This window comes from Haliaeetus leucocephalus, unplaced genomic scaffold, assembly GCF_000737465.1.
Source record: "Haliaeetus leucocephalus isolate CR32 unplaced genomic scaffold, Haliaeetus_leucocephalus-4.0 Scaffold944, whole genome shotgun sequence".
Classification (NCBI taxonomy): Eukaryota; Metazoa; Chordata; class Aves; order Accipitriformes; family Accipitridae; genus Haliaeetus; species Haliaeetus leucocephalus.
The window spans coordinates 1,927,210-1,952,922 of record NW_010973380.1 but is presented as its reverse complement, the minus strand read 5'-3'; the positions used below and the strand labels follow the sequence as shown (position 1 = coordinate 1,952,922).

General features: G+C 39.8%; 1 protein-coding gene across 6 annotated transcripts in view; it reads left to right on the top strand.

The window, feature by feature from the left end:
• Positions 1 to 25,713, top strand: part of BRF1 (BRF1, RNA polymerase III transcription initiation factor 90 kDa subunit) — a 176,013-nt gene that overhangs the window by 41,687 nt on the left and 108,613 nt on the right. For 3 of the 6 annotated variants that reach the window (XM_010584136.1, XM_010584132.1, XM_010584135.1), the window contains exon 3: positions 3,769 to 3,942. The exons of 1 other annotated variant lie outside the window; for it this stretch is intronic. In XM_010584136.1, coding sequence (XP_010582438.1) covers positions 3,769 to 3,942 — 174 coding nt within the window. Of the gene's footprint in view, positions 1 to 1,984; positions 3,308 to 3,768; positions 3,943 to 4,007; positions 4,041 to 25,713 lie in introns of those variants that run through there. 2 more of the 6 variants (XM_010584133.1, XM_010584138.1) reach the window with 2 other exon arrangements.

The following is a 25,713-nucleotide window of genomic DNA, read 5'->3' as shown; positions in this document are numbered from 1 at the left end:
TCTGTTCATGTTTGTCAACAGTAACTGGAGCATTGGATAGAGAATTTATTTTGATCAGTTATTTTCTTATGCCCAGTTTCTCCAAGTATGAACATCTGTTCTTCAGATACCAACAGATTAAGTTGCTGTATTTATAGTTAAATATTATGGAGACACATTTTTCAACTCTGGAAATGTCACATTGGTGAGATTGGCAGAAAAGGTTGGAAGTCACAAAATTACATACTTTTGATTGTCATCTGACTGGGATGAGGGCACTGTACAACAGTTTGGTACTGTACTGTGGTACTGGGCCAGTAGCCATGTAGTTGATACCTGCCTTTTCTTGAAGTTACCTTTTGAATGGAGATGCTTCTTGCATCTGTGAAGGAGCCAGAAGGACTAGTATCTTGTGTTCCCTGTGGACAAATCTAGAAGCATGATTGCTAATGCTAGCTTTTCCAGCTTTTTTCTTTTTTTTAGTGTTACATAAGATACCAGAAAAAAAGAATTTTGTTGTCATGTTAAATTCAAGGGGTGGGGGTGGTGGTGGAGGAACAACAAAGCTTTTGATCTTTCTTTAGTAAATAGGAAACTGGTTACAGAATGTAAGTATCTTAGATGATGCTATAAACAGTACATTTTTTTCTCTCTCATAACAGATAAGGACAAAACCAAGTTTAGTTATCAAGATGCACATAATTTCTAAGACACTTCTTGTCCTGTGTTAAGTTGTTCATTTCGGGGATCAATGGCAGTGTAACAGTTGCCTTATTTTTCCACAAACTATATGACTGACATAATACTACAAAGCAACTTTGAGGGAGTAATAGCACACAGAATTAAAGCCTTCACTGGTCTGCTGAAGGTTGAGTAAAACATTCAAAGAAATAGCATTTCCTAAGTGGACAAGCACCTTTCTGTGCTCCTAGATCTCTTTCGTATTTGTCAGTAGACAAAGACTGGTCACCCCTAAAGTAATTGCATTTTAAAATATTGATGCTGGATGAGGAGCTCAGCTAAAAAAGCATATATTACTCAAGCAAGCATGCTGTTTACCTAGGATGGATTATGATGAATTGTATTTCAACATTTGAAATTAAGAAAAGGTTAAATACTCAGAGAATATTAATAGTACCTTGGGGTTGGGACCAGCTCAGTAGGAAGAATAGCTTGTGAAAGAAATGAATTTCAAATATCTTCCTCAATACGATTTTTTTCTCTTCTGGTGTGTTCTTTGTTTCTGAAGTGCCCTCTGAGGTGCGGAGCCGTGAATGAGAGTGGTGTTCTTGACGGAAGGTTTACCTCATAACGGGGATGGGCCAGGGGAGTGCTGGGGGGGGAAGTCCCATAGTTGGTTGTCCTGTTCTTACTTTGCATCTCCAGCTCATTTGGGCTGTTCTCTTGTGCGTGCCCAGGACCACATCAAATGCTGCTGTGCTGGTGGCATGGGAAGCTTCCTCATCACCTCTTCTTGCTTGGTGGCTTGCACCAACCTGGTCCTTGTGGAGCCAGGTGGGCCCTGCGTACTGGTTCCACCAGTAGCCCAAGAAGCATTCAGGAATGCATGTGGCTCTTTCTTGGCATAGGAGCCACTGTTCTCTTTATGCTTTTAGAAAAGCTTTACTTAAAAGAAAAAATTGAGACAACACTTAAAACTGTTGAAGTTGTTTCTTGTTATCAGCTGCCTTTGTGACTTTGAGGACATTGAATTGGACCATCTTAAAGGGAATGCTGCGCACTTGCTGCTGCAGTGATTCCAGTCTGGATCTCCCTGTAGCTGAGGGAGAGATAGATGGGCATGGTCATGGCTAATTTTTTAATTTATTTTTTTTTTTTAAATGGTGGTACATCTGTATGTAGTGCCTAAAATCTCTACAGATGACAGTTCTTTGTGTCCTCAACTCGAGAGCTATGTGTGGCAAAATACAAGCAGATAAAATAGGAAGTTTAGGTGATAGGAAGAGGCGGCTTTCCATAGCCTCACTGATCCACGCTGGCCTCTGGGGTGGACTTGCTTGGGGAGGGGTTGATCAGGGAAGCTGCTTTGCTGCCACTGCAAAAATGAGTTTTAGTACTCAAGGCTAAGTGCCCCCCCCCCCAGATGAGAACAAACTGATTCTTTCTTAGGGACATAAGTCTTGATCCAGGTTCTGGATCAAGGTTCTAGAGTGTGAAATAAAATTCAGGGGAGGGCGAGTGCTAGTTACTATCTTAATTTTGGGGAGATGTAGTATTTTTATTTGAGGCTGGTGAGTGCCAGTCCAGGGCGTGCTGATGGCAGTGGAAAAGCTATTCACTTAATGGGCTTTGGATTACTCGAGTAGCTTATTGTACCCACGCCTCCTGCGGAAGGTGACATATCCTTCCTCTGTCGTTACTTCTTCATCCAGATGTGTTACACCTGGTTGACCAGCATGCCTTAAAGGAGATCTTGTTGGTGAGTGCACTAATTGCCACTTGTGCAGGAAGGACAAGCTGTTGCTTTGTGACAGCTCCTGTTTGTCCGGAGTCTCACTGGCCCTGGCTGTGTGTCTGGAGTCACTTTTTATTAAAGCCGAATTGAAGCAGCGTCTTTGGCAGAAGGTTGTTTGGAGGTTAAGCATTTTGACTCTGTTATTAGTGATGATGGTGTAGGGGTTTGCATAAAAATAAGATGAGCAGTCTGTGCAGGTGCTGGTGTTCTAGTAAGCATCGCGTGGTCGCCATCACTTTTTGTGAGTAATGGTGGTCGAGGCACACTGCAGGTGTCGTCCCCCCTTCAGCAAAGCCACTTGTGGTATCTCTGAAGGGAACAGACGAGCGTTTCCTGTGAATACACGTACTGGAAACATCTGCCCGGCACATTGAATTAAAGGATTTTTCTTGATGTGCCATCTGACCCCGTATGCTGAGGAACTTCAGTGCTCTGTTTTCCTCATGACTTCCCCCATCTTTTTCTTAAGCTGTCTTTTCGGCACACTCTTCCGAAGCTGGAGCTGTGAGGACAGACCGGACCTCGTTTCCCGCATCTGTCCCAGCAGCTGTACCGCTTCCTGCCATGAATCATCTGAAACACACTTTTAAAAAATTGTTTTATTTAAGGGTGAAGGCACATTTGTTTTCCTGAAGCCACAAACTAATCTCAGCAGTCTGGCAGCCAAGCCTTAAATGAAGGCTCGGGTGCGAAAGTGTTGGGAGGAAGGAAGTGCCTCCCGTCGGTGGGGATCACGGGCAAGCCAGAGCAGAGCTGCTTTCCTTGTGGGCTTTGGTTGTGGTCGGAGGAACTGCAAACTTCATCACTTCTTGGAGAGCTGCAACAAAACATCTCCTCTGTTTGCACATCAGTGTCAAACACGCCACGACCTCCGGTTTTCAGAAGTTCATGGCTACAGCTAACCAAGTGCTAATTGTCAAACGATGTTAAGGGAGGCGGGCATAATCTTTTGTCTGAGTAGTCTTGGCTATGTTTTGGATCCTCTCTGGGGCAGATGTTTGCGGCTTTGTTTTCCAGGGCTCATTGATTGCATGTATTTCAATTCTGGCAGTCTGAAATGAGACCTTTTTTTGTCCTGAGGAGCTGAGGATATATAGTTCCTGAAACTTGAGAGGTTATTGTATTTCACACAGAGATGAAATCCAAAATCCACCCCCTCAGTTTTGTCTCAAAAAAAAAGAAAAAGAAAAGAAAACCCAAAACCAAAAAACCAAACCCCAAAAAACCCCCAAAACCCCAACCCAAAAGCACATTAACTATAAAGTTGTTAAGCATTTTAATTTTTTTTAATTTCCCCTTGTTAATTTTTCTAGGGAAACGTCAGATTCACCACTTGGGAAACCAGCTTCAACTCAATCAACATTGTCTGGATACTGCCTTTAATTTTTTCAAGATGGCTGTGAGCAAACATCTAACCCGGGGGAGAAAGATGACCCACGTAATTGCTGCATGTCTCTACCTGGTGTGTAGGACAGAAGGAACTCCTCGTATCCTTTTGCATTTAAAAAATAAAAATAAATAAATAAAAGACATATTTTTAGAAAGTCAACTATCCCAGTTAGACCTTGTTCCAAAATTTGAAAAGGTAAGTGTTTAGGAGCTGACTTTGTCACTGTTGGTTTTATATAATGAAGTGAATAGGAGTTTTTCCTGTGGTTCAAGTAAAATTTTTTCCCTTTCTAAATGTACAATACTTAGTATTTACAAGAAGCTATAGAGTCACTCTGCCTCCCATTGATAACTCTGAATTTCTTCTTTCTCAACATTCTCTTGTAGTATAAAATTGCACTTTTCCTGTGCCTTGCTAGGGATTACTTGTTTGTGGTGTATTTTATTTGTTTGTTTTGGTTTTCTTTTTTTAAAACAAATGAAAATTAACCCCAAGTCTCCTGCAGTGTCAGCATTAAAGATTAGTGTTCAGTGAGTTTTCCATCAAGTTATTTGGATTTCCTTCTTTTAATGATCGCTGGAATGACAGTATCCCTCCCGTTTCAGTTTTGAGGAAAAAGGCATTTGATAAATTCTGAAATTTGCTCAAAGATTATACAGGAAATCAGTGGCTGGAGGTGGGACTGCACACAGGCCAGATTTGCAAATGGGTACTCCTTGCTCTACACCATCCCTATTTTTGTTTAGTAGAACTTCATTAAAATCCATGTAAACTTTAAATACTGATGACCATCCAAATTTATTTGTTGTAAATATTTTTATTTCTTTTATGTTGTGTTTCAGTTGCTGGAATTTGGAGTTTAGTATCAAACAATTACTTCTGTGTTATTTTAGTTCTTTTCTACTTTAAAGCAGTGTGTGCATATCAGTATTCTATTTGATTTGATGCTTTTTCTAAATTGCTGTTCTCATTTTATATTTTAGCAGTTGAACAGCTTAGCTTTCCTTTTAAGATTGAGATTATTGGGTTTTTTTAGTTTCAGAAACTAAATTCATTATTCTAAAATCAGTGCTTTCTGATAGTCTTGTAGTCAGTGCATTTGCATGTTTAAAAAATGTGGTTTTGCAGGAATAATGGAATTAAAAGGAAGGCTTGCCTATTACACTGGTTTCTTCTAATGTAAAGTCTCTGAACTTTTGAACAGTATAACTCTATCATTACCATAAAGACAGTGTTGATTTAAAAGCATTACCAATATTTCTTTTATGCCTGTGTCACATTTTTAAAGTAATTTATTTACAGTTGTTATTTGATACTACTGAATGGTAGTCTAGCCATAATATGCAAATCTATTTTTCCCCACTGGTAGTGATAAAAAAACATTCAAAGCAGTATAAGCTGTAAGAAGCAAATAGGTATGTTGTAATGTAGCAGCCATCTGTGCAGCAAGTGTGGCTAACTTTTCTAGAAAAAAAAAAAATCCATTGCTTCTTTTATATCCTTCTTTAAAGTATTGCAGCAGGTATCTTGGTTATATGCAAGATGTATTGGTCTAGTTGACACTTCATAAATACCTAAATTCATTCCCCAACTTTTTTCGTTAAACGGAGATAATATCCCATGTGATACTGCATGTAATATACTAGGAGTAAAGTACGAATAAGACTGCAAAGATGGGCTCTGTCTTTCTATGTCAATATCACAAAGCACTCCATCTTCGTTCGCACGGTTACTATGCTACCTGGGAATCAAGAAGTGGTAGTGCATGACTGTATGGCTCAATTTGTTAGTGTTGATTTTTTTAAAAAATGCATTAGATAAACTTAATTTTATAGTTGATAGTAAGAATTTAACTGTGTTACTTTGGGAGAGTGAGTTCAGCTTCTGCCTGGGTTCTGCTGGTTTGTTGTTGGTTTTTGTTTGGGTTTTGTTTGTTTGTTGGTTTGGTTTTTTTTGCATTTGAAGTCCAGTGTAGTTTGAAAAACAAACCCCAAATAAATTATGGATTCTGAACATTGAAATATAATTTCCTTTTCTGGTATCTTACTCTTTCATTAGAAACTTGAAAACCTGAGAGCCACAGGTGCATATTGCTGACCTTTGAAATTAAAATACGTTCAAGCCTCCGTAGATTAAGTACTATGATCATTATCAATGTGTTAATATTTGTTTCCAGCCTAGATCTGGCAATATAGGAATGTGCTACAGGAGGCAGGCGTGTTCCCAGGGCCTTTGGTCCAGAGGGACCAAGAGCAGGTGTAGAGGGTGGCCATGTGACAAGATGCTTTAGCAAGAATGAAGATGCACATTCAGGGTAAAAAGCTTGCAGTTGATTTTGGTCTTCTGGAGAAGCCAGCAGAGGATGGCATGCAAAGAGGAGAAATATGCTGTATAATATACTGTACAAAGGACATACAGTATTTGTAACACATGAAGATTTATGTACACTCCTAAGTAGATTTACTGAGTTTAAAGTGTTCACTGTCATTGTGTTGGTTATAGAACTCTTATGAAGAAATCTGGGAGAAATTTAGAAAAGTAAGTTAAAGACTGAAGATCAGTGAATGTATTTTAGAGGAAAGAGATAACATGGAAGAAGTAGTGAAGGGCAGCCAGCATACTTAGAGCTCAAAGGCAGCACCTTGGTTTTGGTTTTTGCCCAAATGAATTAGTGGAGTGACTTGGGAGTCATAGAGGCAAGAGATGTTATCTAGGAACAGATTAGTCTCTGAAGTAGAAGGCAACATGTTTCTTAAAAAATTTTATGGTAGAAGGAGCAAAGTATGTATGTGGCCTGGAGAGGTACAGGAGCAGATGTACTGGGATGTAGTCAGGGGCTGAAGCGGCAAGAAATGTTGTATTCTCTCCAGTGGCAGAACCAAAGGAGTGGGAAGCATTTGGAGAGGGAAAACAGGATTTAATTGTGTCTGCATTGAGTTCAGTTTGAGGGAGTGGAATGTATTTATCTGACATGGATATCTGCTTATTCTTCTTTTTTCATAATGTACATGTCGCCAGTGAGCCTCTGTGAAAATGTGAGGAAAATTGTAGCCAAGTCTACTGGTGCAGTCTGAATTATGCCTGAATAAACCTCGGCCTGAAATAGGAAAACATTAAGTTCTCCTTGGTTCTTATGCGTTGTTTTGTTAATGAAAAAATGCAAAATATTTCAGTAACACAATTTTTTTAATCTGAAGAAATAGTTCTAGAACTTAGAGAACATAAAATTTTATTCATCTAAAGTGCAGGTTTTATTTATAGTTCTCTAGAAAGTGTAATATATTGTTTGAGATCTGAATTGAATTTACATCAGTTTATGGTTTTTATTAGCTTATTTGACACAAAACCCTACAATGCAGGAACTTTGACATAGCTTTTCATCTGCCTTGCTTATATTACTTGTCAGCATTAATGTTTTAAAGGGAAGATGGCTTACTATCTATTTGCTGAATTTGGGAGGTGTTTCATCCTTTTGATGAGCTAGCTATAAAAACTGAAATTCTCTTTATAAAATGTGTCTATATTATCAGTGTCAGAAGTAAAGGTATAATGCAAAAAATACACCTAAAGAAAGTGATTTTTAAATCCTCAGGTTTGATGGAACCAGTTGTCCTCCTTCCAGGGGCTGAGTGATGCTGAGCAATTCCAGTGACATCTGACTTCAGCTGGCACTGCCAGCACTCTGGGCATTTCAGACTCTGGCTCCTAATTTATTTCTTGGAATAGTAACAGTCTTCGGTTGTTTCTCTTTAATGTTTTGAACAGCTTTTCCACCCCTACATATGTTTGAATGGAAACAAAGGGCTCTTTAGCTGGTCCTGCCTTCCTGAGAGAGAGAACTTGGGAAGAGCTGGGCAGGGTGTTTGTGAGTGACTTACGGGCTCGGCTGTAACCTGTGGCTGCCCTAGGGTCACCTGGGAACAACGAGAGCCTGGCCAGGATTTTTCAGGTGGGATATCGGTTTGTTTTAATCAAGGAACATTTCATTCTGTTTGTAATCCTTTTTATTGTACACAACTGTTAGAAAGGCGGTACAACTGTCCACTATTTTGTTTGTAATATTTTCCAATGCTACCACCTGTTGGTTTTTTTTACAGCAACACTTTACATAGTAAATGTCTTTTATCCCCCACACACTCACCTTTTTTATTTTATTTATTTATCTTCCTTTGAAGCTCTCTGGAAAATGCACCCTTAGTTGTAAACCAAATCCTGTCTTGTTAAAGCATAGTAAATAAAACTTCTTCCACATGAGAAGAGTCCTTGCAAAGTTCTCTCATCAACTATCTTGTGTAAATATCCCTCTGTTTGCCTCTGGAGGTAAATTCAGGGCAGGTTTTTTCCCCTCCAGTAAAGCTGATCAGTCTTGACATCGGGGGGCTTGCTGAGCCCTTTCCACCACCTGGGACTGGGGCAGCCAACTGAGGTTGCCCAAGTTATTCAGGTGGTCTTCAGCAGCTTTGTGTGTAGTCAGAGAAAAGAGATGGGGTCCTCCTGGGGTCAGTCCAAGGCAGCCAAGTGAGGCCTCTCTTCCGAGTGGTTTGCAGAAGAACCTTTCTGCTAAATGTCTAAGAAAAATAACCTCTTCAGTTTGAGCATTGGGAGCAGAAGGATGACAGGAGAAAGTTTGGTGCCTTTTGCATGTAAACTTGTGCTGGCTGGGAAAGCATAAGGCGCTTTTCCTCCCCTGCTTCCTCTGCCCTGTGAACCTCCCTTTTCTTTGAGGGAAGATCACAAAGGCATTGCAGGATCCCAGCAGGCAAGAAGGATTTGGAAAAAAAAAATGGGCATCTCCTCACTGAATGGGGCAGTACTTTGTTATTTCCTATTTGTCTGCAGTGCTTGTACTTTATTGCCAAGCTATTTGAATGCCTTCTGGTTTAATGTGTTTATTTTCATATCACAGTAAGGGAAGTTGAGAGTATTTATCTTCATTTCCAGGTGCAGAACTGAGGCTAAGTGATACATTCAAAGTTACCCAGAAAATCTGTGATGGAGTAAGGAACTGGTCTCTCTAATCCTAGATTAGGCAGCAGCTACTGAGCCTTTCTGCCTTGTTGGTCTTTGCAAGAGAAGTTCAGCTAATTTCCTCTCAAGCATTAGCAGGCTCTGTTGGCTTCCATACTGTATTGGGAAGCTTTGTATAACCTCACCATGAAAGCCTTTGATGGATACATTCTTTGTTTCCCTACTAACACTTAAAGGTCTATCTTTGCAAGGAAAAGGGCAATACTTCCTTTTTTATTAGAAATGAAAAAGTAGATCTCCAGCAATCTTTTGACCTCTACTGAAACTTCCTGGAGCCAGCAGGCCCAAGTGTTCCCAATTAAAAAGTTAACTTTTGAAATTAGGCTTTAATCAACAAAATTTTAGACCTCTAGTTAGGGAAGTTAATAAAACCAGTTTCTATTTCTCTTTGGTTAAGGATTTTCTTTTTAGTAACTGACCTTTTACTTTTGATTAAATACAGTTGCATTCAAAATGTGTTTTGTTCAAGGGGTGAGTGTGACGAGGACATAAGAGATTAGAAATGGATTTTAAATTGCACAGTTAAAAAAATATAATATTTACAAAAGCAAATTATTTCATTTCACTAGATTTTTTTTTTTTTTTTTTTTTTTACATGTGTGGTAAAGGATGCTAAGATCTTATTTCACAGAAAGTTGAGTAGAACAGAATGTTTTCAGTTGGAGGGGAGCTCGACTGGAGGCACTATTGCCTAGTCCAACTGCCTGACCATTTCAGGGCTGACCAAAAGTTAAAGCATGTTATTAAGGGCATTGTCCAAATGCCTCTTAAACGCTGACGAGCATGGGGCATCAACCACCTCTCTAGGAAGCCTGTTGCAGTGTTTGACCACACTCTTGGTAAAGAAATGCTTCCTAATGAAGCATTTGCTTTGACTTGGAGTCTTGGAAAAGCCTTGTCCACTTGATTTCAAAATGAAGTTTTAAAATTAGCATGCTTTTGAGTGGATGGATTTTAGCTGGGAGAGTTTCAATCTATTAATAAAAAACTGCCACCTTAAATAGGGTGCGGCTAATGTTGCCCCATGTTATTTGCATCTATTTCCAAATAGTTTGTGCATTTTGATAATGCTTGGCTTGTGTGATCATTCCTATTTGGTACCGCAGGAGAAAATGCTGGAGATGTAGGGAAGAGGGCAGCCAGGGACAGCAACAGAAATTTAATTTCTGCACCTCAATTTCTTCCCGTCTCCTGCTCCTCCAGCCAGGGTTTGGACTGCTGAATTTCAACAGCAGGGCTCATGACCTGAAGCCAGCATATGCAGTCTCCTTTTCCATGGAGTGAAGGAGAATCATTATTTTTCACTCACAGTACTGCCTCGCACTTTTTTGCCATACAAAGAGATATGTATAAAGCAAGTATGTTGCTGAGAGAATGAGGTGTTTCATGTTTCCTGTTGGTGGGAAAGTAAAATTTTCCTCTCCCTGTGCTCGCTGACGTTGTACGCTCTGTTGTGTGGCTCTGTTCTCTCCCCCGCTGCATCCCCTTACTGCAAGGGCTGCTCCTGGCTGCTGCCCTGTGCTTGTGGACGGGTGGCAGTGGGGCAGCAAGGCAGGAGGAGTCGGGTCTATGTCACTCTCTGGTATCTTGCTGGCCTCCAGCTGTGTTGCAGAAGAGCATGTGTTTCCCTAGGTCCTGTGTCATATCTGTCAGTCCCCTATGGATGTCTTTGTAGTATCTGAAGTGATGCTGGGTCCTTGAATTGTTCCACTTGAATCTGGTGATTTGCAGTGTCTTTTAAAGAGAATTCCCTCTTGAGAAGAAAGTAACCTGAAGCCTTTCAAACTGGTTGTATGGCCCTGCACCTGGGGGACAGGACTGGGGAGATGGTTAGTGGCCCTCAGGTTCTCCTTTTGTCCATTGGGGGGGGAAGTCACAAACCTTACTTGTACGTGACTCAGATCTGGTAGGAAAACAGTGAGTGTCATTGCGGACTAGCATTATCCTGCAGGGTGCCCTGTTGCTGAGAGTCATTGAAGCTTTCCACAGGGAGACCATAATTTTAATGTGGAGATTCTGTACTTGGGTGATTTTCTTTGTTCCTTTAAGATTCTGAAAATACAAAAGGGGAAGGGAACTTTACATTGTGGTGTGTGTCAACTCAACATCTTACTGTTTAAATCCTTGTGTTAAATGCCCATTATGGATGCTGCAGGGAGGGAGGGGAAAAGCTGCTCTAAGTGCAGTAGTGATAATTGACCCACTTAAGAGAGCTGCTCTAATTTTGCATGTTACAGCATCCTGGAAATTCAGATAAGAATGTTGATCTCTCCAGCTAATAGGATTTCTAAATATATCATGCAAAAGAAGCAGGAGGACTCTAATTTTGTGCGCGTGTGTGTGTGTTCAGGCTAATGTTTTGTTTAAGAATTGCACACTCTGAAAATCTGCTTTTCTGTTAACCTATTATTAAATTAGGATAAAATAGTATTTGACCTCTGGTGCTGGCAAGGGGAGACCCGGTCCTGCCGCGTTGAATTCGCTGATGAAATTCTCACCAGCTTTTGTGTAGACGAGTGACCAACTTTTTTCCCCTCAGGATGTTGGCACCAGGTGGCTCAAATTGTCAACTTTTCCATAATGCAGCTTTAAACACAGTATCTGCAGAGATAGAGATGGGGAAAGGGTCACAAGATGGCGTGTTGAGATTACAGATTTTGGCTGGTTTTGATAGCTTTGTTGTATGTTTTCCTCATTTAAGGGAAATTTTGAATAGTAAAGGTCAAAATAATCCTCTTCTGAAATTTGACTGCAGAAATACTTTATTGCTTTACAGAGCAGAGTTCTCTCTAGGCAGTTCTTTCTCAATGATGGGTACAACTGCTGAAAACCATGGGGTTTGTACTGAATAGAGCTGTTGCACCTAGATTGTTTTAATTTTGGAGATCCTTTGCCCTTGCCCATCATACATTTCTGTGTTTGGACAAAACAAGTCATCGCTGTCCCTCTTTGAAAGTAGGGGACAGGCTTTTACTCTGTAGGCTTCTGTATTAGGTCCACTAAAGCCCTTATCACCGTGGGCTTGAATTCCACTGTGGGCAGGTAGAAGTGTTTATTGTTTGGCAGTCCTGTGCTCTGTCACCATGTCCAGCCTTGTGTAATGCAGTAGAACAGAAGCATCTGAGCCAGATTTTTAATGCCTGTAATAGTGGTCTGTTGTTACATGCATAAAAATAATAAAATTCATTGCATGGTCTGTCCTCTTAGTAATTAAGTTCCAGTTTGGGGTTTCTGAACTGATGAAACATTCTCATGGTAAAGGCGAAACAATGAATGAAACAGAAGCAAGGAACAGGAAAGCTATGAAGGCATCAATAATACCAGGATAAAAATACGAGGGGCAGCCCTTGCTTACCAGCAGCACTGAGGGGGTGATGCTTTGAAACATGGTGGCAGAGACATGGGAACTAATGAGGGGAATGAAGGCAGGATGAGTTCTGGGTGATGGATGAGGGGAGGGAAATGTGATGGCAGAGAGGCCTCCTTCCAGTGAAATAAATACAAAGGAAGGACGATAAGGAAGGGGATCACACCTCTGATGTCTTTGACCTTCAGCGATCCTTGCATGCTTGTGAAAATAAATATTTAACAATCTTCTTAAAGCTTGTTTAAAAGAGGAAATGATTAGGTTGGCTCTCTACTTAAATCAGAAGTTTATCTCTGCATCTGAATTTTGGTGCTTATGTCAGCAAAACCAGCATTATAACTGGGTGGTGTTTTGACCTGATGGGAGCTAATACGTTGCAAACACCAGCTAAATAAAAAAAGTGTGGTTCAGCCGGTCATTGTGTAGCACATTCTTGCTTTTGTTAGAGGATATGCTAGATGTGGTGTGGGATGTGGAGGAGACGCTTCCCCTTCTTTCCCTGAACGCCCACCCTGCTTAAGAAAAGGGGAAAAAAAAAAGGCGGGGGACGACGACGACGGAGTGTTACCTGATGCTTTGTTTAAATAAATCCTGGCAGCAAACATGATCAGTTATGGTCAATGTTTTTGATCCGGTCACTGGAAAATATTCCTAGTTGTAGCCATCACTAATGTTTTCTGCATTTTAATACTTCAGAAGTCAATTAGAAAATTAAATGCTCGCCTTCATTAAAATAATTTTGAAGACTGTGTATTTGCATTTTAATGCAGAAAGAATGATGCCTTAGAAGACAAATTCATGTTATTAAGTAGTTTAATTAAGATCAGTAGGGCAAAATAAGGTGAATAAAAGCCAGTGCGTTGAGACCTATGAGCACTTCTGTGCTTGCTATCTGCAAATATTATTTTAGCTTGAGGTCTTCTAAAACTGTGTCCACTTTCATCGTATTCTTAAGTCTTATGCAGCTTTTTTTGTCTTGCACTTTTTGATGTTATAAAAACAAAGTGAAGGTATATCAGAGAAACAATATTACCTTTCAAATTTGTTTTGGAAAAATGAGATTCATTCTCATACCTGGCCTGTCCTCATATCTTGAAAGTCATCTTGATGATGATTTCTTGCATCCTAATAAAGTGTAAGCCTTTTAAAAATTGGTAAAAGTACTTCTCAAGAGCTGTCTCATTTCTTCAGATGTTTGTCACTAGGATTTTGTTTGCATGACAGTCTTCATACATAAACTTCATACTGGAAATGCTTCTCACTGAAAGATTTTTAGGATTTTGTAATCTCATGCCAAGTAGAATTGTAAGCCGCGCCTTTTCTAACCTTTTCACTGTTAGCCTGCCTTTATGGCAAGTCCATGTCCTTCCTTGAAGGCAAAAGAAAATGTCTTTTAAGTTTAATTGCCAGACTGGCTCAGTATTGTTGTAAGTACGAATGATGTAATACTCAATCACATGGTGGTATGTCTGCTATTTTCCCCCCTTCGAGAGAGAGAATAATCTTTCCATCTTACCCTGTTTCAGCAGTTTGGGAAAACAGCAGCTTTAAATGAGACCCAAAACAACCAAAATCTTGATTTCTTCCAGAGCTCTGCTTTTGAAGCCAAATGTTTCCTATGCCTTCTTTATTTTGACTTGCTAATTGGAAATAAGATGTTGAAGATAATGTGTGCTTTGATGCTTGTGTATTGTGTATTTTATTTAGATTTAATCCTTTAAACATTTGACAATAAAACATAAATTGCAGAGCTCTCATCTTTAGATCAGCTGTAAGTGAACCATTTAAGTTTTCAACATCCTTCCAGTTTGGGAGAAGCACAGTAGTGATGTTTTGACTGCATGTTTTGGTGAAGTGCTATGAGATTTTCTAATCAGTATTTTTAAATGGAGATATATAACTGTTTCTTCAATGAAGGAGCGGCTTGTCTGCCAAAAATAAAGTCTTAGATTATGCCTTGACAGGGAGTAGAAATCAGAGTGCTCTTCAGATTCCTTTTGCATTGCAGAGAGGAATGGTAAACGATATATTTTATGTTATCATATATGAACTACTCATGATGGAAAGCAAAGTCTGAAAGAGGGGAACTATATAGACTGAAAAAAAATCCTTTTAGTGTGGACAAAAAATTGTGTCTAACTTATAATATGCTAAAATATTTTAATATGAAGAGAAAATTGTGCAGTAAAAATACATATTCAGCAACATGACGTACTAACTGAATTGTGAAAGTCTTTATTACATAAAAACCAGAACTCCAAACAGTGCCTCTCTTACTGTCAGGAGAATTTCTCACCTTATCTGTTTTACAATATTTTTTCCTTCTATAATTGGTCCTTTTAACTTTTTATTGGGCTTGTAGAGAGCCTTTTGGCCTTGCAGTTTCCAAGGGAAAGCAAAGTTGTTATTGTCATTTCAGGTGCTTTAATGTGTGGCACAATTCTAGGACAAACAAAGAGCTGGTGTTTCAAGTTAGACTCCAGAAAATTCAGGAGGTTACCTGAACTTGCTAGTTTCTGAGAAAGCACCACAATGTCCTTGCTTTGCAAGGATTTTGTCCCCTTCTAGCTAACTTGCTTTAAAAATACGCTTCCCCCCACCACTCCTAATGAAGCCATGGCTTCAGAGTGATGAAGTTCTGCCTATTCAGCTCCAAAGGTTGTGAGATTGTAGGTGATTTTCTGTGACTTTTCCTGTTGGGCAAAAGAGCTGGGCTCTCTGAATTGAGAATATTTCTTTTGAAATTTGCCATTGAAATCACCAGTGGACCATCCTTGATCTCCAGGGAAATGAGGAAAGAAATGTAAAATAATTGTAAGTCATTACTAAAGAAGTTGTCTTTTAAAGAAACATCTGGAGGTTTCAGCTGCTGTGTCTCAGTTGGTACCTGAAATCAGAGAACACTCTATTCTGTACTTATCTGGAGTTGAAAGTTTGGTTTTCCCACATGAGTGCTGTTAACTCTGTAGAATCTAAGTTGACTTTTCTTTTCCATAAGAAAATTTCTGGTCCTTAAAGGATCAGTCTTCTAGAGAACGCAACAGATGGACTGCATCTGTGCTGCTGTCTCTGAGGGACTCCCAAATCACTGCATTCTTGTCACATCTGGAGGACCCAGTTCATTGCCAATAATTATTTCCAGCACATATTCAGATTGTAGTTTTTCAGTTGAAAAACATTTTTGTCAACGTTCAGTTTAATATTTGTTATCTTCCACCTAGACTCTAAGCTCTTACGGTGGCAGAGGAAAGCAACTGAAGTATTAGTTGCTGCTGTACTCATTCCTCAGTGTTTGAACTGGTGGCTTCAGCATCTCAACTGTTTCTCATAGTCATTCAATGATGAAACAGGAGAATGCTCCAGCCCTTGGTTTTTGCTGATAACATTGGCAGCCCTCCCAGCAGAGCTGTGAACTGGTAACTTTCCTCCTGTTGCAACTGGAGAAGTTGGGAGCACAATCAGGAGCCAAGAACGTTGGCTGAGAGGTAGTATCCAGAACATGAGGACAGCATCAAAAAAAGAAGCTGCAAAAAAAGTAGCTTGACAGAAGTGTTTCATCACAACAGTCTTTCCTACTGACAGGTTCTAGGATGGGAGGAAAGAGAATACAGACCATTTTCTACCAGCTCTCCAGCAGTCTCAGAAGGTGTGGTACATACACAGAAATGTTTATATAGGCAATGTATCTGAAGGTGATGAAATATGCAGGAAACAATCCAGAAAGCCTGTGCCCTATGTAGCATTGTAGAACAATTTAGATTAGAAGGGGCCTTTGGAAGTAATTTCTCCAATTCCCTGCTCACATCCTCAGTAGATTGCTGAAGCCCTACTCTGGTTGAGTGTTGGTTGTCTCTAGCAATGGAAATGTCATACTCTCTCTGGATTTTATTACCTTCATGGCAAAGATATTTTTTTTTCCTCTCTAATATCTAATCAGATTTTCTCTTGCTGCAACTTGCATCTGTTGCCTTTTATTCTGTCTGTGTGTATCTGAGAAGAATTTGGCTCCATATTCTCTATACCCCCTCATTATGTAGTTAAGACAGCATTAGATCTCCTCTAAACCCTTCTCTTCTCTGGGCTGAGCGAGCCCAGCTCTCTCAGCTTTTCCGTGTATATCACATGCTCCAGCCCCTCAACCATCTCAGTGGCCCTCCACTGTAGTTACTCCAGAGTATTGATGTTGTACTTAAGAACCTAGGCGTGAATATGGCTTTCCACATGCAGCCTTGTAGGTAGTGAATAGAGAGGAATAACCACTTCCCTTGACTGCTGGCTGCACTTTTGCTAATACAACTCAGTAAGTGTTTGGCCCTTCTTGATGCAAGAACGTGCTGCTGACTCCTGCTCAACTTGTCCGTGGGGACCTTCAGCCCCTTTTGTGCAAGCTGTTCCATAGCTGGTTAGTCCCAGCCTGTACTGTAGCAAGGGGTTACTACTCTGTCTTAGGTGTGAGACTTTTTGAGAAATGCAAAGACAGATGCAGCTCCTGTCAGCCTGGTTCTCCAACTTGCTAAGATCCCTCTAAATGGCAACCCCACCTTCTGATGTATTGACTGCTCTCCCAGCTTGGTGTCATCTGCATACTTGCCTAGGGTGCCCTCTGCCTTGGTGTCTGATTGCTAATCAAGACAGTGTTGCCCCTGAGGGATGCTTGTAGTAACTGTCTGCTAGTTGGACTTTGTACTATTAATCACAGCCCTTCAAACTTGGCAGTCCAGCCAACTTTATGCTAACCTTCTAGGCCAGCTAGCCAAACCACGATGTTTCAACAATTTAAGAACACCATGGCAGTCCATGTCTTCAGCTTTGCTGAAGTCAAAATAAGCAGCATCCACTGCGGTGCCAGTTTCCCCTGAGCCCTTGTCCGTTAGGGTGCCCTGTAAAACCGATGGGTAGGTGACGCTTTGCTAGGGGTGCAGCTGAACTGTCTTTCCACTTGGCAGTTTAAGTATTTGGCTAGTACTCTGTATGGAGAATTTCTCTTTGCTCAGAATCCAGAGCGATCCATCTTCTGATGAGCGACACAATGACAGGTGCTCACTGATTCTTTTTTTTTTTTTGAGGCTGGTGACTAAAGTCTCTTCCTGGCTTGCAGAAACCCCAGATTTGCTTCTGTAAGGGAAGTTAAAAGCCAAGAGGGTAGTCAGGGCCAAATGCTGCCTGTTCTCCTTTTGAAGCTGCTGTTGCTGTGCAATCTGGAACACAAGAATTGTGGGGTCAGGAGAACAGCAAACAAATGGAAGCTTTTGTAGGTGAATGGCCAGGCTTTGCGTGGTTGTATACCTACTTCAGCTTCTTTCTCTCAGGTTATTTCTGTTGTTTCTTTATTTTTTTAACTAACGTATTTATTGTATATGATTATATTGACCTAATATGTAAACAGTTCTGGCAGCAGGACTGTAACTCCAGTTTGCTTCCTCCTAGCTGAGAGTCCTGGTGATGGAGCTGTAGAATTTACAGCATTTTATGGAGAAGGTCAGTATTACAATCCCCATCTTCTGGTTGGGGAAGCTGAGGCACAGAAGGGAAACAAAATGACTTCCTCATCAAGGCAGTAATATGATGTAGATATGTTTGTGTCCCATGTGCATCTATACCTCATACTGCTGCCTCCCACGTGTAGGAGTCCTGTTCTACGTACTACTCTCCTATTTGATTTTGCTAAGACCCTGGAATATACTTTTCCAAATATATTGGCCAAAACCCTTGGAATTTTTAGCTAAAATTGTGAAGAGGAGCAAGTTCTGCAGGCTCACTAGCTCTGGTGTTATACTGAGCTTGTTATCAAAATCCTAGCCTGAATTTGTAAGTCTCAGTGGTGGGGGAAAAAAGTTATCATTTTTCTTGAAAGCTTTGCAAATATGACACAATCAGTGAGCAGCTGTAAACACGAGACCCACAATAGCATTCTTGGTTCTTGTTCAGAGCAGAGCTGTATTTTAGGAGCTTGCTGTCAGCACAGTAGAATATTTGAAATTACACTTCTAGGTTACAATAAAACTACTGCAAGACTGTGAAAGGAGTCTAAGGAGATCTTTCCCAGCATATCACTGGCAGTTTTTATTTTCCCAGAGGCAGATGATATGTACATCATTACTGATTTTTTTTTCTTTCTCTCATAAAGAATTCCAGCAGCTGAGATAAGTTTATAGCTTCTTAAAAACTGATAATGAAAGAGCAGTCTCTGTGCTGTAAGAGAGACAGGAGATAAGTGCTTGCCATTGCTACAGCATTCAAAAGAAGATAATACAGGGATAAAAGTTTAAAATGACACTTCAGGAAAATATTCCTCATTTTCCATCTTGATTAAAACCATTTAATGAAGGTTGTTAACTTTTCAGAACGTAAGAAATGCCATTTGCAAGTAAATAAACTTCACTGTGTTCGCTAACTGATGCTGTGCAACATCGTCTTGTGATGCTTTGGGAGTTCCTACTTATGTGAAGTAAATGTTGACAGTAATGCCAACAGAATTGCAGTATCCGTGACAAATGGACAATTGCAGCAGATTGCTTAGCAAAGACCTGAGTTTTCATGAGGATATCGGTATGTGTATTCTGGCCCCTTCCTACCCTCCTCTCCCTGCCCCACACCTTGCCCCAGTAAAGGGTTTTCCTTTTGCTCCTTAAGGATCCCTTCATAAAGATGAGTAACCAATAAACAAGGAGTTGACACTTGCTTTATCTTTTGTAACACTGAGAATTGATATGTGTATTTACAAAGTGATTTTAGAGCAAATTGGTGCAAAATTGAATTAAATATTAAACTGAACAAAGGATTTTAAAGTTACTCTAGGAGCTTCTTAGCCATGTGTTTTAGATAATAGAGGCATGAAAATTAGAACTTGCATACTTGAAAGGAGGGACTGAATCTGTGATATGCATTGCATTTCTTTCTTATAAGGAGCTCAGGATGTCACTTAGCTCTTAAGCCCTTTTTGCATGTTTTGGACAGGGGGACAAATTTCTGTGTTGATTTGCATATCATAAACCCACTCGTTGGATCAGGATGTTGCATTAAGACAGGATGTAGCTTGGGTCTTTCAAAGGCAGGGAGATGGTCTGAAAAATAATTGTTGGCCATAAAGTTAGTTACCTACTGGGAGATTACAGCTGAAATACATTTGTTTCTCTGACCCTTTAGAGAGACTTGGGAACCCCAGAGTCAAAATGTGTATTATAATAGTAAGATGATCAGAAGATTTCAGAGCATTTTACCAAGGAAGGGGACACTATTGTTTTATTATAAAAACATGATAAAGAAGGATGAAATGTTTTTTTGTGGGACAGTGGCAAAAATGGAAACAGAAACCCAGTGTCCTGAGGCACAGCCTGGAGTCCCCCTGGGCTATGCATTTCAATTTCTTGGGAAAAACTGATTCCCAAAGTGAAGCATTTATTTCTCACCCTTTCGTGTAGCTAAAATACAAAGTGTATCAAGTGCCTGTGACTGTATTTTCACTGCTCAATAGATCATCTCAAAGATTTATTCTCATAATTGAACTCTCAGAAAAGTTAGCTACCTTAAAATCTCAGGTCGTCTTTCTTTCCTGCTGTGTAAACTCCTCCCTCCACCTGCTGTATTATATTGTTCAAGGACCAAATTCAATCTCTTTCTAGGGGCAAGTTTTCAAGATGTGAATTTGTTTTAAATTTAAAATCCAGTGTATTATGTCCTTGAAGGGGAATGTGTCATGTTGAGAATTGCATCCATTTGTCTCTAGCCCTGAAAGGTATTTAAAATTGGTATTCAATATTTTTAAAGTTAGAAAAGCTATTGCAATTCTCTTTTGTTGTTGTTGTTGTTTGTTTGTTTTTGTTTTTGTTCCTCTTGAGCCCTGTTCAGTTGGGCTCTCAGGAAGTGAAGGTATCTTCTCACCCTGCCAGTGAGAGCTAAAGGTAATCTCTCCTTTGTGCATTGCTGCAAAGTAGAAGTGAAGACATGGTTGCATATTGCATCTTCCATGGGCTGGTAAATTCAAATGTGTCAACTCAGTTGCTTCTGTGTGTTATTGTATCCCAAGATACCTGCATAACTGTCCAAGGAGGTAATGCAAGTTTTCTACTCCCATACTCCCAACCTCCCTTGGACACTCTTACAGTGGTACTCTAAAGCATAGCCTGTGTAAGATGCATTATTCTATATTTGGTAAAATGCTTTATTAGTAACTCATTAGGGATAAGCTGCTATTTATGAACCATAAGGCAAGCCAAGTTTAGAAAATGTAATTCTCTTTAATAAAAAAAAATTCCGTATACCTCTGTGCTGTTATGACTTATGTAGGTTTCTGCTATGATGAACATGTAGAAATCTTTTTTATATTTAGTGTAGGCATTTCTTAAAGTGAAACCATGGGTTGAGGATTTTTCAACCCACCGATGTGGTGCATCAGTTTAGATCTGTTTTCCTATTTATTTTATTGAAAATGACTAAACCAGACGGCTTTGAGGAGTTCAGCCAGTTTAAAAGTGGTGTGTTATACTGACTTCCAAGCACTGCTGATAAACTAGTCCTAAGCACCCAGTTTTCAGGCTCCATGCCGCCCTTAAGTTCTGTAACAAAGATAGGTGACTGGGGAAGTTATCGTGAGTTACTGTAATGCCTTTAATCAAACTTGCTTTGGTTACTGCAAGACTAGTAATTAACAGTTTGGTAGCATTTGTGAAAGTGTTGCTCCCTCCGTGTCCCAGGAGAGAGCTGGCCACATCCGTGAAGCCATTATGCGTGGTGTTTCCCAATGGAGTGCTGGAGGTGTGAGGGAGGGTGGGAATGCGGAGAGCTCTCCTGCCTGCCGAGGTGAGGTTTTCTGATCAATAGGAATACACCATGAAGGGGAAAGGTACTTTTATGAATACAAGGGCTCCCTTTGGTGCATGGCAGTTAAGTATCCAGTTCAAGTAATGAAAGAGGTTTCTACAGGTATATGCCTACAGGCATCTGATACAGAAGGGTTTATTCTGTCATTGTGTTATATGACATATGCTGATATGATTCTCTTAAAGGCCTTTGAGAATGGGAAATTTAACACATCCAATTGTTGTACTTCCCACCAAAGGCCGTTAAGGAGTCAGCAGCCTCAGAATGGCAGGGATTCAATTCATTTTTTTTAAGCTATACTTTTTCTTAAAATAAAGGCTCTAGTGTCAGAAATTTTCTGCTAAATGGGTGGCACTGTTTTACATGTAAGATATTAGATAATGCCTATGCACGGATAAATCAAGTTCACTTATACTGACAGGAAAGCAGCATCTGAGCTTCTGTGCAAACTCCGCCATGTCCCAGTGCTGGGTACAGCAGCTGCCATGCTCCCATCCCAGCAATGGTCTGTTGAGATAATTCTCCAAGGAGCACTTAATACCAGTGCATTAGACTCTGTATGGGTATGAAAGCAAAGACGTAACGCTTGGCTTCTAACATGGAAAATGTAAAACATTCTGTATCTCCAGAATTTGGTTTTGTTCTGGTTTAATTGAGCACTGTAATGCTACTTTTTGAAAAGTATAGCTGGGTGTTTACTGTGGGTAAATCAGAGCAGTACGATGATGAACTTTGGCACAGGAACTGTGTATGTACTTAAGGAAGGTGTTACCAGTTTTCTAAGGTTTTAGTTTACTATAAAGCAGTTACTCTGCAGTCTTTTGCTCCTTATTTGTTTTAAGGTTTCTTTTTCAGATAAGGTAGGTCTTTGTGTTTTGGAGCAAGCTGGGGAGAACTTTGCAAACAGTGTTTCTTTAAAGAGAAATTTGAGAAGGTGGGATGGGTGACTGAGAGATTGTCTCAAGCTCTAGTTTTGATGAGTGCTTTAAGCCAGTGTGAGCTGGCCAAGCTTCAGAAAGATGTCATCTTGCTTTGCCCTTGCCTGCTCGGTCCTCCCCCAGTCATCCCCTACCTTCTGTCAGCCCAGGTGTTGGTGCAGTTACATGTGAACTGGGGAGTTAATTCAGCTGAAAGGGCGGGGGGGGGAGAAGAAAATATTTATTTTGGACAGTTCCCTACGCTGGTTGGCCATGTTACTACACAAATAGTAGCGCGGGGAAGGGGGTGGTAGTGGGCCAGAATCAAGCCAGTTTGGGGCAGGCTGGATGAGATTATTCTGTTTGGGGGGTGGGGTTTTTTTTTCTTTTTTCCTTTTTTTTCATCTTTCCTTTTTCTTTTTTTTCATCTTTAGTAACTCCTTCCATTTGGAGTTTTCTGAAAAGCACAGTGTCAAGCTCATGACAGTGCTGGTTTTCCTTTGCCACCTCTAAGCAGGCAGTGATTTTTCTCTGCTTCTAGTTTCTGTCACTTCTCTGTCTCAGCCAGCTGCTTCACGTTTCCAAACGTGTGTGTTGCTGCTGTGCTGAATACCTGATTGTCATCTCAGAATAGTTCTTCCAAATCTGCACCTCTGAGTTCTGTGAAAGTTTTCTTTCACTGTTGGTACAATAGTCATAACCTTTACAGACTTGGACACAGGGAAAAGAGAGTGAACTGAACTCCTTTATGTTTACTTAAATCTTTACTGTTGGTATCCTCCTTCCCAGCTGCTTTTTTTTAATGTCCACTTTATCAAATGTTCATTCTGTGCAGATTTTTGGACTGTGCAATTTCATACCTGCTTCTGTGTTTGAACTCTTTTCAGATACAGGATGTTTTCTGCAATGATTTTACTATTTACTCTTGTTTCTTTTTTCCTTGCAGCTTGAGCTTTGCTCCTTTCCGGGTGCCTCTCCCATTCTTGTCTGCCAGCCCCACTCTTCTTTCAAGTTCTTCCTTAAACCTTGCTTCTCCTAGCAACCTCTCTTGTTTTCACTCACCAGCGCTTGTTCAATTTACTGTTCAGGGGACAGGGTCTCTCTTTCTTATTTGGAGACTTTTTGTTGTTTGAATATAGCCAACTGTTATTTATACATGGTCACATCATTCAGGTTGAAGATTAACCTCACATCTCTCAAAACTTTAAAATTAATATTTACATTTTCATTCTATTCCTAAATTTTCTTCTCCCAAAGTAAATATACTAACTAGATTATCTTTCAGTAGTTTAGTATGGATATTCTTTGCATATTTTATCCATCTGATATCATGAATAATTATGAGTTGAATGTACAAGCACTTTGGGACAAGAAATTTTTTTTTTTTTTTTACTTTTTTTTGGTTGTGTTGCGCTGTGTTATAAATTTACATGTGACTATGTAAATACTTTGCAATATCCCACAAAGCAGGTTATTTACTTAAAGTCAGTAACACTAGGAATACAGCCTAGTCCCAATCCTTTGAAGACCATATTCTCTAAGGACAGTGTTTTCAAAAGTGCTGAACGCTCGCTGCATATTCAGCTAGCCTGGCATGCTTTTGAAAATGTTCCTCTAAATGGGAATGACTCTGAAGACAATCATTAAGAAAAGCTACAGCATTAATTTAGTAAAGACTGAACTGTACATGCATTGGGGAGTCTGAAGGTTAATGTAGCTCTCAGGCGTTGGATCCATCCAGTCTAACCGGCTGTGGCGCCAGTCAGCAGCCCAGTTGCCCTAGATTTTGTCTGCAGTCACTGCAGATAGAGAAAGGGAGGACTGGTGTCAGAGGCTAATTCAGATCTTAGGTGAGCCAGAAAGCTAGACTTCTAGCCCTTTCAGTTAACAGCATGAAATCAGGCAGGCTGAATGCAGCCCGAAATGCCTGTCTTCTTTTTAATTATCTGCCTAGGTGGTTGTATGATGCTTAATTACTGCCACTGACTTTGTCTTAACTATGAAGATAGTGATGTTCCACATGCTGAAAGGGAACTGCTAGAGAAACATCCTGATTTACCTGGGGAAGAAGTGCAGCACTGTTTTTGTCTTGAAGTTGGGGATTTTAGAGTACAGAATATAGAAAAATACAGTTCTACGAAACGCAGATATGCAGCTGTGTGCAAAGAAGGAAAAAATCCCCACAGACCAAAATGCAATTCTTTTTTTATCATGCATTGATCTACACATAAATAAAGATAGCTTTTTTTAAAAATGGCATTTGTGCTTACCAGTTTGATTTGTTAAATGCTGTATACTCGAGTGCAGCCTGTGCTATGTGGACTTCTTTGCACAGACAAAATTGCAAACTTAAGAAACTTTGGAAACTGGTTCTGTAGGATTTCAGCCTCAAGGCAAAGCTTTTATCAGAGTTATCAGAAATGAGTTTTCTACAAAAGAATTGGTTTTGGTTATTTTCTAATTGTTTTAGCTCAGTGTCATTGGGAAGAGAAATGTTTACTTTAAACAATTAGTGCTCTCAGTCAGTTTTAATTAATTGCTAATTAAAATGGTGAAAGTTTGTAAAGCAGCAGAGATATAATCGTGATAAATCATAATCAGAAATCACTTGGTGTATGAAAGTATGGAAAGGGAAGTTTGCGAACTGGGTGTTGAGCTGAAAGGTGGAAAACTGGGTTCAGGGCCAGCCAAATGCTGTCACTAGTTTTTCCCCCTGGTATCACTCCACTTCTATATCCACCCTCCCTTTTGTCTGTTTCCATATGTTTGTTATTGTAGGTGCTTCTGTGAAATTCCCATCTCTCACAGAGCTTATACAGAACCCTAACATTGAAAGTGAAAATATTTCATTTCATTTAGAACTTGAGAAAAATTTGTTTTAATATTCAGAATTTTTTTTTTGCTTTTCAGTCAAATTTCCTGTTAAGCTTTGCTTTTTTGTTTGCAGCCAGCTGAATTGCTCTTGTTGAGTACAGAGAGTGACTTTATGTTTACCTGTTTTGTATATTTAATGGATCTGGTTTTAGTTTTTGTTAGAAACAGAAAGCATTTTAGCTTCACGAAAAAAGGTAACGCTTCATTAGTGGACAGTATGGCTTTATGGATGTCAGATTTCTGCTGAGTTGCTTGTAGTCATGATACCTTGGCATTAGTCCTCTTTCTGTGGTACGGCTGATTTTGTAGTAAGCTTGTAAAAATAAGTAAAAAAAGTTCTGAGGGTAACTTATGAAAACTAACTAACTAAAATAAATACTAGATCTCTGTATTCTCCATGCTGCTTATATGTGCCTGTATCTCCCAGATATGACATGCTACATAGCGGAATAATTTTGACTCAGTAGCATGAAATGATCTGTTTGAAGGTTTCCTGATTATTGTAGATTGTCAGACACTAAAATAAAGGTTTTTTTTTTTATTTAGGAGGGTTAACAACTCTATTGTAAATTATTGTTATTTTAAAAGCATCTTCCACAATTTGTTCCTGCTTCTCTACATACAACTTTGGCAAATGGCAGTTTTGACTCCTGCTAAATGTTAATATTGAAAACCAAGGGGATTTTGCTGCATGTAAGTACTTTAGGATTGCTGGAGTATGTAAAATGTAGGTTTGTCTGAAAGACAAATGCATGCTTGTGTTGGTATTTTAGGTTTTAGGTTTCCAGTACTATTCATTTCACCATGAACTTTTGTTTCCTCTGGTGCTGAGAATGAGATCATTATTGCTGTGATTCATGGT